At 44.7% G+C, this 15974-nt stretch overlaps 1 protein-coding gene across 1 annotated transcript in view; it reads left to right on the plus strand.

Moving 5' to 3' along the window:
• LOC145394329 (uncharacterized) overlaps window positions 1-15974 on the plus strand; it is a 40472-nt gene that overhangs the window by 20354 nt on the left and 4144 nt on the right. Inside the window, exon 2 of the mRNA XM_080268207.1 lies at window positions 11512-11713. Coding sequence (XP_080124333.1) covers window positions 11512-11713 — 202 coding nt within the window. The remainder of the gene's footprint in view (window positions 1-11511; window positions 11714-15974) is intronic.

The raw sequence follows: 15974 nt of genomic DNA on the forward strand, positions 1-15974 counted from the left end.
TCCTCCCTCCTTCCTCCCCCTCCACTCCTCTCCCCATTTCCTCCCATTCCTTAACCCCCTTCTCTCCCCTACTGCACATCAGGACTGGATTTTCTTACCGGAGGGAGAGTGACAGCCAAAAATTAACCCTGTCCCATTCAGGCGAAGTACAGGTATGGAAGGGGGGGGTCCAAAATAAGAGTAGTTCATGAGTAGTTGAAATTTTGTATTGGCTGTTTGTGCGTGTGTGTGTGTGTGTGTGAGAGAGAGAGAGAGAGAGAGAGAGAGAGAGAGAGAGCATAAATAAAAATAGGTGAAGATAAAGCTTTTCTCTGTTTTCCCCCATCAGCAAAGTGGTCGAGTCATTAACCACGTCAACAGGGTCATTAAGAGAGTCATTAGGGCCAGTGTATGAGGGAGGGCGGCGTGTAGTGCTGTATGAGGCCACTGGGGATTGTGTTGTTGGTTATGTGGGCGGGTTCTGGCTATATTTGGAAAGGGGCGCTCTTTGTCTGTCTGTCTGTCTGTCTGTCTGTCTCTTTCTTACTTTATTTGTCTGTCTGTCTGTCTGTCTGTCTCTCTCTCTCTCTCTCTCTCTCTCTCTCTCTCTCTCTCTCTCTCTCTCTCTCATCATCATAATCATCATCATCATCATCATTATAGCCGTATTACCTGCAAACGCACAGAACACTTACACCCCCCCACAGTACTGAATACGTACACACTCAGCTATACATACATACAGAGAGAGAGAGAGAGAGAGAGAGATGGAGGGTTGGGTGGTTGGGGAGAAGTGGGGATGGGTTGGGGAGGGATGGGGATGAGGCTTGGGAATGATGGATAGGGGGAGGTGATGGTGAGGTGGGGGTTGGAGAGGGAGAGAAAGGGAGAAGATGGAGGGTTGAGGAGGAAAGGGGAGGACTGGAGAGAGAGGAGAAGGATGGAGATAGCTGGGGAAGGAATAGGGGTAGGGATGAAAGGGAAGAGTGGGATGGGCTTGTGGTGGGGGGGGGGGAGAACTTGGCCAACATATCCTTACCACACACACACACACACACACACACACACACACACACACACACACACACACACACACACACACACACAAACCCTACTCCTTTACCGACACAGAAACATCTTGAAAAAAAAAAACATACACTTCCCAACCATAGTAATTACAAGACATAAACAGACAAACACACTGCAAGAACCATACACATTTCCAGATATAAACAGAGAACACACACGCACACGAATACATACATACATACATACATGGGATATATACACTTACACATGCGTACAGGAGACTAGAACTGAGAGATAGTAACTAAAGGTGAGAGTAGTAATTAAGGTACAAATTCGCCTGAGAGAGAGAGAGAGAGAGAGAGAGGTGTTACATAAGGGCACAAGACCTCACATATCTGCTTAACTTCCCCATATAACCATATATGTTCTTCCTGTCTCCTATTCCGGTATACCCCTACATTCTCTCTCTCTGTCTCTCTCTGTCTCTCTCTCTCAGTCTTATCTCCTGCCTTCTTATGTTTCAGTGATATTTTTTTTTTTCCTACCAACACCCTATCAATGTGACCTTCCTTCCTTTCCTTCCTTCCCTTCCTTCCTTCCTTCCTTCCTTCCTCCCTCCCTCCCTCCCTCCCTCCCTCCCTCCCTCCCTCCCTCCCTCCTTCCCTCCATCTATTCATTCCCTCTTTTCTTCCCTCGTTTTCCTTCTCTTCGTCTTCCTATTTTCATTTTGCCTTCCTTGCACCCCATCCTCTCTCCCTCCCTACTCTTCTTCCTTCCTTCCTTCCTTCGTTCATTCATTCCGTCTTCCTTCCTTCATTAATTTCTTTCCACTTTTCGTCCTTGTTGTTAAGTTGATAGATAGATAGATAGAAAGAACACACACACACACACACACACACACACACACACACACACACACACACACACACACACACACACACAGAAATAGACAGCTCATTCATTCGCCTCCTGTCATTAGCCTGTCAGACTAAGAATTAATACGATGCTGTCAGTTCTCTCCTGTCAGATCCGTCGCTTAAGTTGACAGGGGACGAAAAATAGGATAAGGAAAGTTTTGGATGATTTTGATGGGTGGGATGATGATGGTGATTTGACTTTTGGATCGTGTGGTTTGTAGCTGAGATAGATAGATAGATAGGTAGATAGATAGACATATATACCGTATCTTTATCTGTCTATCTGTTTATATGACAGAGAGGGGAGGGCAATATCTATCAATCTGTATCGTATATCTTTATCTATTTATCTGTCTGCGAGAGAGGAAGCTGTATCTATCTAGCTATCTATATCTATCTATCTATCTATCTGTCTGTATGAGAGAGAGGGGGGAGGGGGAGAGCTCAGTGACATAGATGGTGTTTGAGATTAGCCTATGAAGGGATACTCAAGGGGGCCCGGGAGGGGGAAGGTGATGTGGTGGGGGTGCAGGGGATGGAAGGAGTGGTGTGTGTGTGTGTGTGTGTGTGTGTGTGTGTGTGTGTGTGGTGATTCTCTCTCTCTCTCTCTCTCTCTCTCTCTCTCGTACTCAGTCTCCCTCCCCTCCACCCTGCCTCATGTACCCCTCCACTCCATCCCTCCATATCGTTCTCGGTCTGGTTCTCCTCACCACGGCGTAAAAAGAGATAATAGAAAACGTGATGTGAGGTTAGATCGGACCCTGACCTGGTATGTGGCGTGGAAATAGCTTACACAGTGACTACAGCACCCCCCCCTCCTGTATTCTCTCTCTCTCCCCCTCCTGTATTCTCTCTCTCTCCCCCTTCCTCTTCCCCCGTCCTGTATGCTCTTCCTCCCCCTTCCTCTCTCCCCCTCCTGTATGCTCTTCCTCCCCCTTCCTCTCTCCCCCTCCTGTATTCTCTCCCTCCCCCTCCCTCTCTCCCCCTCCTGTATTCTCTCCCTCCCCCTTCCTTTCTCCCCCTCCTGTATTCTCTCCCTCCCCCTTCCTCTCCCCCCCTCCCCCTCCCCCAAAGGAATACAGAAAATTAACAAAACTATTCTGTAAGCTAAAGACGAGGAGGGAAAAGTTGGAAGGCTTAATTTTCTTCATCCTTTCTCTTTCCTCTCCTTTTTTTCCTTATATCCATCCCCCCTTCTCCCCCCTTTCAGTTCCTCTTCCCCCCTCTTCCTTCCCCTCCCCCCTCTTCCTTCTCCTCCCCCATCTCCCCAGTAGGATAATTCTTACTGCAGCTTCCCCTCTCTCCCCTCCACCTCTCTCCCCCATTGTCCCCTCTCCTCTTCTCGTCTCTTCCCCCTCTCCACTTCTCCCCCCTCGTCCTCTCTCCCCCTCCCCCCTTCATCTTCCCTCTTCCTTCCTCATTTCATCTTCCCTTCCCCTCCCTTCCCCTTTCCCCCTCCCTTTCCCCCTCTCGCCTCCCTTCCTGTCTACCCCTTATATTAATCCCTCTAACCAGCCTGTCATGTGGATAATTCTCCTCCTTCGTCATTTTTTTCCTTCCCGCCCTTCTCTCTCTTCCTCCGTCTCCCTTTTCTCTCCTTCATCACTCCGTCTCATTTTCCTCTCCCTCTCAGTCTCTTCTTCCGTCTTTCCCCTTTCTGTTTCCCCGCCTCTCTCTTTCTCCTTTCTTCATCCTTCTTGTTCTGTTTTCTTTTACTTTCCCCCTTCCTCATTCTCCCCTTTCCCTCTCTTTCCTTCATTCTCCCGTCTCTTTCCTTCTCCCCTTTCCATCCGTCCCTCTTTCTCCCCTCATTTGTTTTGTTTTGAAGAATGTGTGTGAGTGAGAGAGAGAAAGAGAGAGAGAAGGATATTTATCTTTGAGTTTCTGGCCACATACATTAACAACTGAAGTGGCGCTGAGGATTCACAAGCACCATTAGACTGATGTTCAAGCCCTGAGCCCTTTGCAAGTTAAGAACCACACTCACTGTAATCGTCAGTAGATGAAATTCCACTCCATGTGTGTTAGTTAAAGGCCAGGTCTGTGTGTGGGCAGAGCACGTGGGTGTCTGTCATCGTCCACTAGGATGCTGGGAAGTGCTGGGGAAAGAGTCACTTGTAGAATTTGATGTTGTGTTGACGAACGGCGCCTTCATGATGGTGAAAGTAGGACCCATGAGAGTTCATCCGGTTGCAGCTCCCGGCGATGTGTGAAAGGGATTCAGATATAAACTCAACTACAGACTTTATGTGAGAGTGTCAAGGCAAAGGAACGGTTGGTATATCCGTTGTATTTTTTTATAGCCTGATGGATTTTTGTTATCTGATTGACTAGAGATATTCTTCAATGACGTAGACTCATAACAACGTCATGGAATAGGCCTAGAGCAGTTTGATGAATGGCTGTGCAGGTAATTCAGCGGACCCTGGTAAATACTCGTTGATCTGATTCTGCCTGGGTTCATGTGAGGGTCATTTCCTTGTACTTTGGATTTGCCCCAGTGGCTTACTTATCTAGACTGGATTCAGCCCCATTGTTTTCTTGAGAGTGGAGTCGCTGGAGGCTGATCAAGAATAAATGAAGGAATATTTATGTACCGGTCCGGTATCGCAGTCAGCGCTGTGCATAAAGAGCTTGCCTCTGGCCTGGCATGAAGTTGAGCGGTGTGGAGAAACTTTGTGGAACATGTCTCATGCCTTAGGGCTAACTGACACACTCTGTGGTACGGTTTGGTCTGTTTACCACTTTTAGTCTTATTTTGCCTGCTTCTTTTTTCTGATGTCTTGGTTGTCATTATGACAGTAATTGATTCAGCTTGGGTGATGGAATGAGGCACAAAAGCTAGTGTGGGTGATAATATTTGCCACACGAACAAGTTAGTCGGGATGGTGTTGGCCCAGTCACTTAAACCTAGTTGCCTCCACGACGTTCCCCAAATGGCCGTCATAAATTATAGGTCTGTATACACTCTCACCCTCTCAGGCTTTAGAATACGACCCAGTTATTTCAGAACTATGAGCAGGATATCCAAAGCTACTATTTTATGCGGAGTGGGTGTTGTATTATCTGACTGTGGGTCGTGGGAGGACATGAAGGTCAAAGGAAGTGTCAGTCTAGGGGCGTGAGTCAGTGTTGTATCGAAAGGTCATGAAACTCGACCAGGGCCAAGTCTCTGCATGTGTGTGTGTGTGTGTGTGTGTGTGTGTGTGTGTGTGTGTGTGTGTGTGTGTGTGTGTGTGTGTGTGGAGGATCTCTGCATGTAGGTGGACTCTGGTTGCCCACATGAGAGATTGTAGTCTAGTGCAAGCGCTGTTATTGTTGTGGACTGCAGGCTGGTGTTCTTCCCTTCCTGCAGTCCATCATCTTCCTTTCAGGGGATAGGGAGGGGACTGAGGGACGTTTATATAACTAGGCTGTGGAGTCGCCTGGCCGTGTCAGTGGTGTGTGTGTATGGTGATTTGAGTGTGGGTGTATGTGTATGGTAGTGTACGTTTGGCGGTGTGGATGCGATGACGTGAGTTTGAGTGTGGGTGCTGTAGTAAAAAAAAAAAAAAAATGTAATGGTGCGTAGTAGAGTCTTTTTACACGCTCCATGTGTGTGTTTACCTTGGCTATATCTGACAGGCTTCATGATACTCTGCGTACAAGTAAACAACCTATTAAAGTCAGCCATATTAGTCCAGTACACGACCCGTCTGTCCATCAGGTACGGGTTCCGCAAGATTTCTTCACGTAATTACCTTAGTAAGTCATGTTTTTGGTCGCGTTTCTCTATGGACCGATTCGTAACACCTCTTTCTTAGCGACTTATTTTGCATGTTGTATCTTGACATCCTCCTGTAAATTACTTAATGTTGTTTTGCTGTGGACATAGTTTGTATTAGGATGAAGAAGGATGCGGGAATGTAATAGACGAAATAAATCGCTATGAAAGAGGTGTTACAACATTTCCAAAGCCGCTTAGAATATGATCCATTGTTTCCTGATGAGTTAGTGAGGGAAGAGTGTATATTTGGATGTCAGTAATCGTGTAATAAATGTTTTAAAATCGTTACTGCATCTATGTTATTGTTACGTTAGCTCGTATGTGAGACTCAGAGATGATGATGATGATGGTAATGATGTTGATGATGATGATGATGATGATAATGATGTTGATGATGCTGTATTTGATGGTGAGGCAGGGGTAAGGGGGTGCAGGGGAGAGGATAGGAAGTGACTGGGGTGTGTGGGTGGGGAGAGAGAGAAGATTAAGAAAGGTGTGGGGTGTGACAGAGAATGAACAGAGAAGGTTATTAGATGAGCCAAAGTGTCAAGGTTATGATGAAAAAAAAAATATATATGATTAAGATTTGACATAAAGAGGAGCTAAAAGGAATTAGAAAAGAATGATGAAAATAATGAAGTAAGGAAGTACAAGAGTAATTATGCTTCCTTTCATTGTAGTAATAAATTTATGTGGGAAAATAAGGGAGTGATGATGATGATGATTGTGGTGGTGGTGATGGTGATGGTGATGATGATGGTGGTGGTGGTGGTGTGTCAAGAATGATAATAGATAGGCTAATAGGAAACAGATATTGATGAAAGAAGTTGAGTGAAAAAAAGAAACACACACACACACACACACACACACACACACACACACACACACACACACACACACACACACACACAAAACCAGGTGAAAAACGAACCGGTATGAGAGGAATGAAAATATTTGGTCAGTGAATACCGTACGGGATTAGTAAGACGAGGAGAGGGAGAGAGAGAGAGAGAGAGAGAGAGAGAGAGAGAGAGAGACTTATTAGGTGGTCCGTCCTTAACATTAATGGGAAGTCATTCTCTGATTACAGAAATTTGAGAGAGAGAGAGAGAGAGAGAGAGAGAGGTATTTATATATCTTATCCGACGAGAGACAGAAGGAAAGCAAAAGGAAATGATGAGTCATCGGAAGGAGGGAGGGAGGGGAAGAGTAGGGAGGAGGCAGGAGTGAAGAGAGAGAGAGAGAGAGAGGAGAAGAGAGAGAAGAGGGACGTGAGGAAGGAGAGATTAGATAGAATGGGGGAGAGAGGAGAGAAAGGGTGAGGGAGAAGGGAGGGGAGGGAGTGAGAATAGAAAATTAAGAGAGAGAAGGGAAGGGAGAGAGGGGAGAAGGGGGGGGAGAGGTGGGGAAGGAGGTTGGGGGGATGGGGATGGTGAAAGTACGGTACAACACAAACAAACTCATTTATTCTGAACATTATTTTACCCAGTTTTTTGCGTCGAAAGGGAGTGGGGAAGCCGTGGGACGTGTGAGAGACTGACCAGAGAGAGAGAGAGAGAGAGAGAGAGGAGTTATACAAGAGTTAGAGCACAGGAAAAGAGAAAAGGGGAGAGAGGGAGGCAGAGAATGGTTAAGGAGACGAGAGAGAGAGAGAGAGAGAGAGGGAGTAATAACCATAAAAGGGTATATGGTACTGTATAAAAGCTGTTGCTAATCTCACTATGTCATTAGGGTTTAATTGAGGTCAGAGTGTCATTAAGTGCCTCATTAACAACGTAATTGGTATACTCGTAGATATAATGACCTTAAGTACAGTGATTACACTATCCTTCGCTCTCCTTAACCCCTTCTGCCTGAGGACCTTTTTTCTTAAACTGAGAGCGAGTGTTTATGATTTGTTCGGTGTGTTTGTGTGTGTGTGTGTGTGTGTGTGTGTGTGTGTGTGTGTGTGTGTGTGTGTGTGTTCAAGCATAAACAGTTCTTTCACACACACACACACACACACACACACACACACACACACACACACACACACACACACACACACACACACACACACACACACACACACACAAAACCAGATTTAAGCGTAAAGTCAATTATCTTTCGCCTTGAGTCTGTTTGTCGTGCCTGTAACGAAGAAGAGCAAACAGAAACAAACAGAAGCAAACACAAGCAAGCAGGAACAAAGAAGCAAACAGGAACAAACGCAAGGCAAACAAAATAAAACAGGAACAAGCAAACATAAGCAAGTAAGACGGCACGAGAGCAAGCAGGAAACATTAACAGTGAGTAACAAACCAAAACAACGAGAAAGAAAAAACAATCAAGGGAAAAGAAACGTATTTATGAAAAAACAAGAAAAAAACAATCAATCAAGAGTAGTAAACAAGGAGGAAAAGAAACAAACAAGGAAAGAAAAGACGAAGAGAATACTATAAACAGTGCATATAAAATAAACAAAACAATGAAGTGAAAAACAAGGAAGGAAAAGAAAGAGAAAGCAGGAGAATTATGAGGCAGAGGAACAGGCATTTTTAAAGCTTGCCTGCACTCATTAGCTGTGTGTGTGTGTGTGTGTGTGTGTGTGTGTGTGTGTGTGTGTGTGTGTGTGTGTGTGTGTGAGAGAGAGAGAGAGAGAGAGATAATAACATGTTAGTGGGGTGTAAGAGGAGTTTTAGTTATCTGGCCATATGCCTTTTCGAGTGCTCTCTCTCTCTCTCTCTCTCTCTCTCTCTCTCTCTCTCTCTCAGCGGTGTGTGTGTGAGAGAGAGAGAGAGGGAACAAAAGCCGTAAGAACAAGATCAGATTAAATAAATGTTGTGGCAAGCGCGGATCCCGAAAAGGTAATGCAAAGCGGTGATTGCGAGATGACATTTGACCTTGTAATCCTTGTATCTGTGAGAGAGAGAGAGAGAGAGAGAGAGAGAGAGAGAGAGAGAGAGAGAGAGGAAGAATGAGAATATTTACTTAAGACAAACTTCTCAAACTTAAGAACTTGAGTCTTAATTAACATCTTCAATACTATACTCTTTTCACTCAAACTTGGCCAAGAGAATAGTCCTTCAGGGGCTTATATCACGTAGCTCTGTGCCACCAGAAGACGATGCTGTGGCTGGACATACTTTTGTGGTGCACTTCCTCGTGACTAGCATCATGTTCTAGTGATAAGTGTTAGCATTCAAGATGGAGAGATGGCAAATTTTAGATCAAGTTAGCGTAACAAAAAAATATAGAGATTATTACCTTAGTCTGGTTGAAAAATATCATATGGCCAAATAAATAAATATATAGAATAAATAAATAGATAAATAGAAATAGCCTAGATAGATAGATGGATAGATATTTAGATAGATAAATAGATAAGGCTATAACTTAGTGAAGGAGTTAACTGCTTTGATGACACTGTGAAAATTAGTTAAATGGAGAATACGGCATCTACTATCTGTCTGTCTGTCTGTCTTTCTCTGGCTGTCTGTCTGTTTGCCTCTTCACCTGTCTGTCTGCCTGTCTCGCTGTCCTTTTTCTGTCTGCATGTCTCTGTCCTTCTGTCTGCATGTCTCTCTGTCTCGATTTCTGCCTGTCTGTCTGTCTGCTTGTCTCTCTCTCTATTTCTCTTTCTGTCCGTCTGTCTGTCTCTGTCTCACTCTGCCTGTCTGTGTGTGTGTGTCTGTCCGTCCGTCCGACTGTCTGTGTCTGGCATCTGCGTGGGTGTGGTAAGATAATTTTGCTCTATTTTAGGTCACTGCTGGGTCAGACGTTGAGAGAGAGAGAGAGAGAGAGAGAGAGAGTGTGTGTGTGTGTGTGTGTGTGTGTGTGTGTGTGTGTGTGTGTGTGTGTGTGTGTGTGTGTGTGAAGAAGATGATTGCTAAGAAGCGGAAGTGTGCATGAGAGAGAGAGAGAGAGAGAGAAAGAGAGAGGGAGGGAGAGGGAGTGTATAAGTGGCCTTGTGGGTATGAAGGATGGAGAGGCATTGAATTCCTTCTCCAGTTGTCAACACCAAGTACTTCATTAGACCACTCGCAATTCTAGACTCTCTCTCTCTCTCTCTCTCTCTCTCTCTCTCTCTCTCTCTCTCCATCTGACGGAACTGTGCCACTCTAATGCCAAGTCGTTGTTGCATGGCTATAAGCTATGAGTGAGTCTCCTTGGTTACAACTCAAATCAGTCCTTCGATCTGACTACACTTGGCCATCGACTGAGGTAGCCTGAAAGGGGTTAAGGGATTTTACCAGCTGAAAATAAGTGCACTATAGAACCCAGTGGTAATGAAGACGATTTATGAAGGCAATATCAAACCCCTCCAGGTGGAAAATTCGCTCACTTAAAAAAAATCGTCTTCAGGCAGCGAGAACAGAATTTTAAGTCCTCACATTGAAGGGTTGACGTGAAAATTTGGGTCCACATATTTGTTGACTGGTTTGGGTCATTTTGTTTTTTGTTTATATATTTTTTTAGTTACCGGTTTAATATATTCCTCAGCTTCGCCCTGAATTCTCGTTCCATTAAGCATCCACAGTACACACACCCCAAAATAGGACAAGGAAAAAACTACCTCCTACTACTGCTGCTACTACTACTACTGCTACTACTACTACTACTACTACTACTACTACTACTACTACTACTGCTACTACTACTACTACTAAATATTTCGACAACACCAAGAACAACAACAACAGTATCTTCCCAAAATAGCTTAATAACAACAACAATAAAAGAAATACAATGAGAACAACAAAGCGAATACAACAAGAACAATACAAGCAGTCATAAATACAGCAGACCAGGCACCTTACACGTAACTCAACAGTAACACAAATAACAACAAAAACGTGATACAACTAAAAATAAAAGCAACAACAACAATAGCAGGAAGGACGATCACACACACACACATACTGGAGCCACCACAACCACAGCCGTCCCAGCCGTGTGTCCGAGCCGTGAAGCCGGTATGCAGCCTGCCCACACCCTTCCCCCACTCCCCTACTCCCATACGAATCCCCTTCCCTCCCCCACCTCCTCCCTCATTACCAGATCGACCCCCTCCCTCTCCTCTGCGTCTTTGGGAGGGGTTATGGGGAGGGTAGGATACATTAGGCTTATATGAAACAGACGATGGAACACAAGATAGTGGTATCGTGTTGGCAGAAGACGGTATGCACCCTCCCCCCTATCATTACCAGTGTCCCCCACCACGTTTCTCCTCCGTGGTCACTTCCCCAACCCTTCCTGTCTGTGGTCAGTCATCCCCTCCTCCCCATGCATCAGTTACCCTACAGGAGTTGAGTTGTCCCCCCCCCCCCACCTCCCGTCAGGCTTGTGCAAACCGGGCGCTACAATAAACTTTCATTCATACCGCAATCCAATTTCTAGGTTATATTTTTTCCTACTCTCTCTCTCTCTCTCTCTTACCTAGGAAGACATCTTCATTAAAAGGAACAGTTATGCACTCCGATATTGAAGTTTTCATTTTTATTCTTGAAGGCGGAGTGAAGAATGTGACTGAGTGATGTGTGACAAAGCAGAGTGAAGAATGTGATTGGAAGCAGAGTGAAGAGCGTGACTGGAAGCAGAGTGAAGAGTGTGACTGAAAGCAGAGTGAAGAGTGTGATTGGAAGCAGAGTGAAGAATGTGACTGGAAGCAGGAAGGGTGAGGCGAGGTTAGGGTGTTAACATGAGAGCTTGATGTCCTTGATTTAACCTCTGTACCTAAACTCCTATCAGCTCTTGTTTCCCTATTTCTCTCTCTCTCTCTTGGGTGTTTCCCATATCCTTAATCCTGTTGTTTACCTTACCCCACCTCTCTACCCCCAGCACGAGGATGAAGAAAACATAGGCGGAGTGGCAGTGGGTGGAGAAGAGCCTAAAGATGGAGAGTGCCCGCCCCCACGCCCCTTCACCACCTCCCTCTGTTCTGCACCCGCCTGTCTGCACCATCACGGCTGTCAGGAAGGCCGGGCCTGCTGTTTTAATGGCTGCATCCACACCTGTCTACCTTCTGTTGATGCTCCTCCCGGTACGATATGTTTTCCCTTCAAACCCAACCCTGGAACCTTCCCAGTATTATACGTGTGTATATGATGTGGTTATCTGATAGTGTTTTTCTGGTATGATTTTTTTTTTCCTGTCTGCTGGATATGTTTTCCTGTCTGTACTTGCGATATGCTTTCCTGTGTGCTGTATGGTTGAATTCTGCTGTATGTTTTCCAGATTGAATTGTAAATGTTTCCCTGTCTTTGCTTTATTATGCTTTCCTTCCTGGATGTATGCTATTTTCCTGCCTTGCTGTACGATACTTCCCTGTCTGGCTTGTGATATTTTCTTGCCGAACTGTACGATATGTTTTCCTGTAATAGCGGTGCAATATTTTCTTACCTGCCTGTGTGATTTTTTGTTTTTAATTCCCGGTGTGTATTGTTGTGTACTAATATTCCTGGATTGCTGTACGATATGTTTTCCGGTCATGCTGCACGATTCGTCTTCATCCCGAGCCAGGTAGCGAGATTAATGATGATGTGGCTCGTTATCTCGTGGGCTCAGAGGCAACTTAGCATATTTACGTGGCCATTTGAGTGTATTGAACTCCTATATTTTTAACCCTCAAAGGCAAATCAAGTCGCCTCACGCTAGTCCAAGTAGAATAAGTAGTTCTGTCAGGTCTAAAGCTTAATATTAATGTAGTTTGTATTAGCCTAGGTACATACCATAGGCTACTGACAGTCCACATGCAAATATATACTGGTAAGAAAGAGGTGCTTGGGATCTCTTAAGCTAAGCAAATGACCCTCGTATATCTAATCTTTTTGTCTGTCAGTCTGTTTATGGGTTTGTTAATTAGTCGATGTCTATCTGTAATATTTCACATAGTTTCAAACACTGTATAATACATAGATATGTTATATAAATTAGTTGTTATTATGATTATTGTGGTATGTAAGAGTGGGATGACGTGTGTGTGTGTGTGTGTGTGTGTGTGTACTGGGATATCACGGTTCGTTGGCCTTCCATTAGCACTGCATCATCACTCACTGTACTTCACCGCTACGGCGTTGGGATAAATGGATTCTGGCGACTCTGCCCTGCTCTACGCCAGTTCACTGTTACTACGGCCAGTATTCTGGGTAGTTTATATAGTAGGCTTCGTAACACTTATTCCATAGGGATTTATTCTGTATACCAGACCTCAGTATCCTTTTGTTCATTATTGATGCAAATTATGTCGATATAATGATGTAACGGTGTATATGTGTATGTATGTATGTATCTATCTATCTATCTATCCATCTGTCCATCTATCTATCTATCTATCTATCTATATATATATATATATATATATATGGATATATAATTGACTTCTATATATGTATATGTAGAGAGAGAGAGAGAGAGAGAGAGAGAGATTAACACTACTTAGTCACGAATTGAGAGAGAGAGAGAGAGAGAGAGAGCGAACCGCACACACTTCACGATTCATCTAAGTGGTCTGGCCTCAGTACTTATATATGACTTGCTTTCTACTTACATAACTTTAAGGATTGTACTTGATATGAGAGAGAGAGAGAGAGAGAGAGAGAGAGAGAGAGAGAGAGAGAGAGAGAGAGAGAGAATGGGGGGGGGTAAGAATGTTAGTATTCGAAGATCAGTCCCTTACCGTACAAAATAGTCCAACACAAACAAGTAGAACCTTCTCTCTCTCTTTCTTTCTCTCTCTCTCTCTCTCTCTCTCTCTCTCTCTCTCTCTATCCGGTCAGGTTGCATAGTTTACACCTTGGGAGTGGTAGTAACAGTATTATTATTAGTCGTAGTAGTAGTAGCAGTAGTCGTAGTAGTAGTAGCAGCAGCAGTAGTAGTAGATGTAACAGTAGTGAAATTAACCCAAGGAATGATAATAAGGTTGTTTATAATGTTGCGAGAGTCATTGGGGTTGGGGAAGTGGTGGTGGGGAGCAATTTCTTCATTACACAAACATTATTAACGCCTAAACACACAAGACCAGTGAACTTGAGAGATTAAATTAGGACAAACACACACACACACACACACACACACACACACACACACACACACACACACACACAGTTTGGCTTCGCAAGGGGAACGTTGGTCACACACACACACACACACACACACACACTATTTGGCTTTGTAAGGGGAACGTTGGTCTCACACACACACACACACACACACACACACACACACACACACACACACACACTATTTGGCTTTGTAAGGGGAACGTTGGTCACACACACACACACACACACACACACACACACACACACACACACACACACACACACACACACACACACACACACACACCTTTTTCCCCTTGACGCTGATAAATGGAAGAACCTGGTACAGGCACACACATACACAGCAGATGGGAGAGAGAGAGAGAGAGAGAGAGAGAGAGAGTCCAGGGTCAAGGGAAAAGAGAGTTGGGTGGAGGGATGGGGAGAGAATGATGAAAATAATGTAGGAAGGAAGAGAGGAAAGGGAGAGAATGGAGGTAAGAAGGGGGAGAGAGGGAGAGAAAGAGGGGAGGGGAAGGGTCAAGCGGAGAGAAGAGAGAGAGGCAAGGAGTAAGAGGAGGAGGAGGAATGAGGAAGGAGAGGGTAGGCAGGAGGGGAAGATAGCAAGACGCAAAAAGAAGAAATATGTGAAGAAGGGCAGAGAGAGAGAGAGAGAGAGAGAGAGAGAGAGAGAGAGAGAGATTAATGGTGAAGGGTATAAACAGAAGATAAATGTGGAGAGGGAGAAAAGAGCAAAAAAAGGGAAGGGGGAGGCAGGACGAGGGAAGAAGAGTGAGAGAGAGAGGGAGAAAGAAGGAGGAAGAGTTGGAGGGAGGGAGAGAGTACAAAGGAGTACAGAGGACAAAGGAATGCAAACAGCAACAGACCTAATGATCCTTTCGAGGCTGCTTGTTACAAAGAAGACTATCACACTGATATCTAATTCTACAAGTTGAAGATAAGGATAGTAAAGCAAGAAGGCTCCAGCCACCCACCAAACCCTCCAGTCGAAGCTGGCAGGAAAAAAGTGAGAAGGACCACCATGCAGCATGGAAAAGCTGACATGGAATTTTCATAGGAAAGACTTGAAAGTGGTAAACTATATTCTGTCGTACTGTATCTATACAAGTCTCAATAAGCTACTAGTACCGTATCATTAATTATGTAGTATTTCCCCGCTATAGTTTCATCGCGATCTGAAATAAAGAAAAACATCTTACATTATTATTCAGTCATGAAGGCGTTTAGCTGGGGATTTGAAGCGAGATACTTATTCAAGCGATTTTTTTAATGTCATCACTGTACATTCAGATACCGTTTGGACAAGAATCTCGCTTCAAATCCCCAGCTAAACACCTTCAAAGGAAGAATGGAGGGAGGGAAACAAGGAAAGAAGGAAGGAGAGAATGAAGGAATGAAGGAGAGAAGAAAGATGAGGAAGGAAAACAGGAGAAAGAAGGAAAGAGAGATGGGAGAAATGTATGAGGAGAGAAGGGAGAAGGGAATAAGAATGAAGAGGAATAAGGATAATGGAAGAATTGAAGGAAGGGTGGTAAGAGAAAAACGAAGAGAGAAGGAAATAGGGAGAGAAAATGAGCAAATGAGAGAGGGGGGAGGATGAGTGAGAAAGGAAATACCAAGGGAGAGGAGGAGGAGGAGGAGGAGGAAGGAATGAAGGGGAGAGAGGAAAAAAACAACAAAGAAGAATGAGAGGGAAGGAGAAAGAATGTAGGGAAGGGAAGGGAGAGAGAGGGAGGGGGGAGGGAGGGAAAGAGAGAATGGTGTTTTGTTACTTGAATCATTAACCATGCATATTTCCTCCCATTTCTCTCTCTCTCTCTCTCTCTCCATGTAATCCCACACCTCCTTCTGTACCCTATGTATATTTATTCCCTCTCCCCCTTCCTTCCCCCTCCCCTTTCCTCCTTCCCTCTTTCCTTCTTCCCCTGCCTTCCTCTCTCTCCTTCCTCCCCCTCTCCTCTTCCCCTTCCTTCTTTCCTTCTTCCCCTGCCTTCCCCTCTCTCCTTCCTTCCCCACCCTCTCCCCTCTTCGTACCTTCCTCCCCTTCTTACCTCACCCCCTACCCCTCACCCACACCCCCTCTTTCCTCTCCCTTCTTCTCCCCTCTTTTTTATTGCACTCTTACATAACTCTCTCTCTCTCTCTCTCTCTCTCGTTTCTGTGTCCTGTTTAGTTGGCTAGTAATGTTTGTTCTCCTTCTCTTCTTTGCCTTTATTCTCTCAAGTTTCTTTTTAATGTTGT

This window comes from Coenobita brevimanus, chromosome 27, assembly GCF_032717465.1.
Source record: "Coenobita brevimanus isolate Jiangsu-jjx chromosome 27, ASM3271746v2, whole genome shotgun sequence".
Classification (NCBI taxonomy): Eukaryota; Metazoa; Arthropoda; class Malacostraca; order Decapoda; family Coenobitidae; genus Coenobita; species Coenobita brevimanus.